At 41.7% G+C, this 3,403-nt stretch overlaps 1 protein-coding gene across 1 annotated transcript; it reads left to right on the top strand.

Annotated features, from left to right (window-relative positions):
• On the top strand, nt 1–1,422 carry LOC115798474 (tripartite motif-containing protein 35-like). The gene has a single exon (XM_030755322.1). The coding sequence runs from the start codon at nt 1–3 to the stop codon at nt 1,420–1,422; it is 1,422 nt and encodes a 473-aa protein (XP_030611182.1).
• Nucleotides 1,423–3,403: the final 1,981 nt, after the last annotated feature.

The raw sequence follows: 3,403 nt of genomic DNA, 5'->3' as shown, positions 1-3,403 counted from the left end.
ATGGCTGAGAAATCCACACATCTCAAAGGCTACCTGAGCTGTTATGTGTGCTCAGAGACTTTCAGAGATCCTGTGTCTCTGAGCTGCAACCACAACTTCTGTTCAAGCTGCCTGAAAAAATTCTGGGAATTAACTCAAAATAGAAACTGTCCCATTTGTAAAAGAAAATCCTCAAAAGATAATCCTGGAGTGAACTTTGGTCTGAAAGAACTTGCTGATTCCTTTGCTGGCAGACAGAAACCTGGATCATCTGAGACAGAAAAGCAAAAGAAGACAGTAGAGATTATATGCAGAAAACACAAAAAAGAGCCTCAACTGTTCTGTGTGAATGAGAAGAGAGCTCTGTGTACTGTGTGTGATTTTCCTCACCGACAGAATCACAAAGTGGTTCCTGTAGATGAAGCAGTCAGTGGCCTGAAGGAGCAGCTGAAATCTGACTTAAAGTCTCTGCAGGACAAGAGGAACAAACACAAACAAGTGGAGGAAGCCTACAACGAAGTGATTCAACACTCCAAGAAGCAGCTGTTGTCCACAGAGAGGCAGATCAGAGCAGAGTTCAACAAACTCCACCAGTTCCTGAGAGTGGAAGAGGAGTCCAGACTGGCAGCTCTGAGGGAGGAAGAGGAGCAGAAGGGGAGGACTATCAGCAGAGAGATGAGGATGATTGAGGAGCAGATCTCCTCTCTGTCAGACAGCATCTCTGCTGTTGAAGAAGAGCTGCAGAAACACAGCGTGCCATTCCTCAGCAGTTATAAAGCCACTCAGAGCAGAGCCAGAGCCCAGAGCTCACTGTCAGATCCACAGTTGGTCTCAGGAGCACTGAGAGATGTGGCCAAACACCTGGGTAACCTGTCCTTCAGAGTGTGGGAGAAGATGAAGGAGAAGGTTCACTTCAGTCCTGTCATTCTGGACCCAAACACTGCAAACCCCTGGCTCTGTCTGTCTGATGATCTTACCAGTGTGAGGAATGGAGAGACAAAGCAGCAGCTTCCTGACAATCCAGAGAGAAACACTAATTCTGCCACTGTTTTTGGCTCTGAGGGCTTCAGCTCAGGGAAACACAGCTGGGAGGTGGAGGTGGGAGACCATCCTGACTGGACTGTGGGTTTAGTTAAAGAGTCAGTTGACAGGAAGGGAAAGTGTTTAGCTTCATCAAAATATGGAATTTGGTGTTTAACGCATCGCAGTGGAAAATACACCGATGGTGATGGTCAGACTGTGACAGTGAAGAAGAGTCTCCAGAGGATCAGAGTCCAGCTGGACTATGACAGGGGAAAGGTGTCCTTCTCCAGCCCTGAAGACACGACTCACATCTGCACTCATAAACACACTTTCACTGAGAAACTCTTCCCATATTTTAATATTGGAAAATCAGGAGATGCCAAAATCTGTGATATAAAAATCCATCAGATTTCACAGTAAAGTGATTCTTCTTCTTGGTGTGTGTGTGTGTGTGTGTGTGTGTGTGTGTGTGTGTGTGTGTGTGTGTGTGTGTGTGTGTGTGTGTGTGTGTGTGTGTGTGTGTGTATTATGTGGTTTTCTGCTCTTGTTTTTTTTCTGAATGAATGTTTTCAGAATATTGATCATATGTTTCCTATAAATACTGTGATCATGTTGAAATGTGAATTATGCTGATTTCATAGCTTTTGAAAGTTTTTGAGTGTACAGTGACCTGCACCACTTCTTCAAAAGATTAATGATTAACTTGTGTCACATCAGCGAGAGAACACTTTGCACCTAAAAAATGTTAATGATCCTGATCATCATCATCATCTTGTTTTCAATAAAACATTTTATAGCAGCGCATAAAGAGTCCAAATTCAAAGAAATTACATCTAAGTTCTGCACCTGCATGACATCAGCAGGTTAAAGATGTTTAAACAGGCAAAATTATGTTGACCTTGGCTGCATCTTCATTTCAGGCAGATACCAATATCATTCTACATGACTGATTGGATTAAAAAGCTTCTTTCTTGTGTTATTCTTCAGCTGGATCAGCAGCAGCCGTCTCTTGTAGTTTGAAAGATTTCTGGATCTTCTGATATTTTGATTATATATATTTTTTTTTGGGGGGGGGGGGTGCTAATGCTAATTAGCAAGCTAATGCTAACCGTTAAATATCGCTCCGACTTGTTAATTGAGTGATGGGGCCTACGTATGTAACCAGAGCCTGGGGACCCCTTACAGCAGGGCTCTTCAAATCCAGGCCTCGAGGGCCGGTGTCCTGCAGGTTTTAGATGTGTCTCTGCTGGATCATGCTTTTATTACTTCCCGCCTGGACTACTGTAATTCTCTGTACTTTGGCATAGATCAATCATCTGTGCGCCGCCTGCAGGTAGTCCAGAATGCGGCAGCTCGTCTTTTAACCGGTTTAAAAAAGCATGAACACATTACCCCAGTCCTGTCATCCCTTCACTGGCTCCGTGTCCGTTTTAGAATCGATTTTAAGATTTTATTGCTTACTTTTAAAGCCTTAAACGGACTGGCACCTTTGTATCTGTCTGAGCTGCTTCACTGTCACACCCCTGTAAGAGCTCTGAGGTCATTGAACCAGCTGCTCTTACAGAGGCCTAAAACTAGACTAAAACAGAGAGGTGATCGAGCTTTTGCAGCAGCAGCACCAAAGGTATGGAACGATCTACCGCTCCATATCCGCACAGCTCAGACGATACACACATTTAAATCTCTATTAAAAACACATTTCTTTTCTTTGGCATTTGGCTGCAGTGCTACCTCCTTTTAGATGATTGTTTTATGGTATTTTATGGTACTTGTTTTAAACGTTTTAATTTTTAATTTTCTTATGTTACTTTTTGTTCTTAATGTTTTTATTTATTTATTTTTATTTTATTATTTTATTTATTTATTTATATATTTTTATTTTTATTTAGTATAGTCCTTGGGGTTACAGATCTTGTACAGCACTTTGGTCAACGTCGTTGTTTTAAATGTGCTTTATAAATAAACTTGACTTGACTTGACTTGACTTCAACGCACCTGAGTCCAATATAGAAGTCATTAGCAGGACTCTGGAAAACTTGACTGCATACTGAGGAGGTAATTCAGCCATTTGATTCGGGTGTGTCAGCACACATTCAGGTAACAGTAGAACTGTGGGAAATTACAGAACAGAACTGACTTTAGCCAACATCAGAGTGGCTCCAACACCTTAGAAACAACCACAGTGATGTAGGACACACAAGTGAGAGAGATTTTTTTCAGTGATGTTTCAAAATGATGCTGCCTCTTCTCTCAGTGCTGGATCTGGTTTCAAGTGTCTTAAAATTACCATATTTTTTAACTTTAGTTGAAATTTCCCTGAGGGCTCCTCAAAGAGCATTCCTGTGATGGCAAGCCTAGTTAAAATAACAATACAGGCAATAAATCTATCATTATGGTTCAA

The sequence above is a fragment of the Archocentrus centrarchus genome, chromosome 19 (assembly GCF_007364275.1).
Source record: "Archocentrus centrarchus isolate MPI-CPG fArcCen1 chromosome 19, fArcCen1, whole genome shotgun sequence".
In the NCBI taxonomy this organism is placed as follows: Eukaryota; Metazoa; Chordata; class Actinopteri; order Cichliformes; family Cichlidae; genus Archocentrus; species Archocentrus centrarchus.
This window is presented reverse-complemented; position numbering and strand designations above follow the sequence as displayed.

Excerpts from the sequence above, each read along its gene's own strand:
- LOC115798474 (XM_030755322.1), top strand. The coding sequence starts at position 1 with ATGGCTGAGAAATCCACACATCTCAAAGGCTACCTGAGCTGTTATGTG.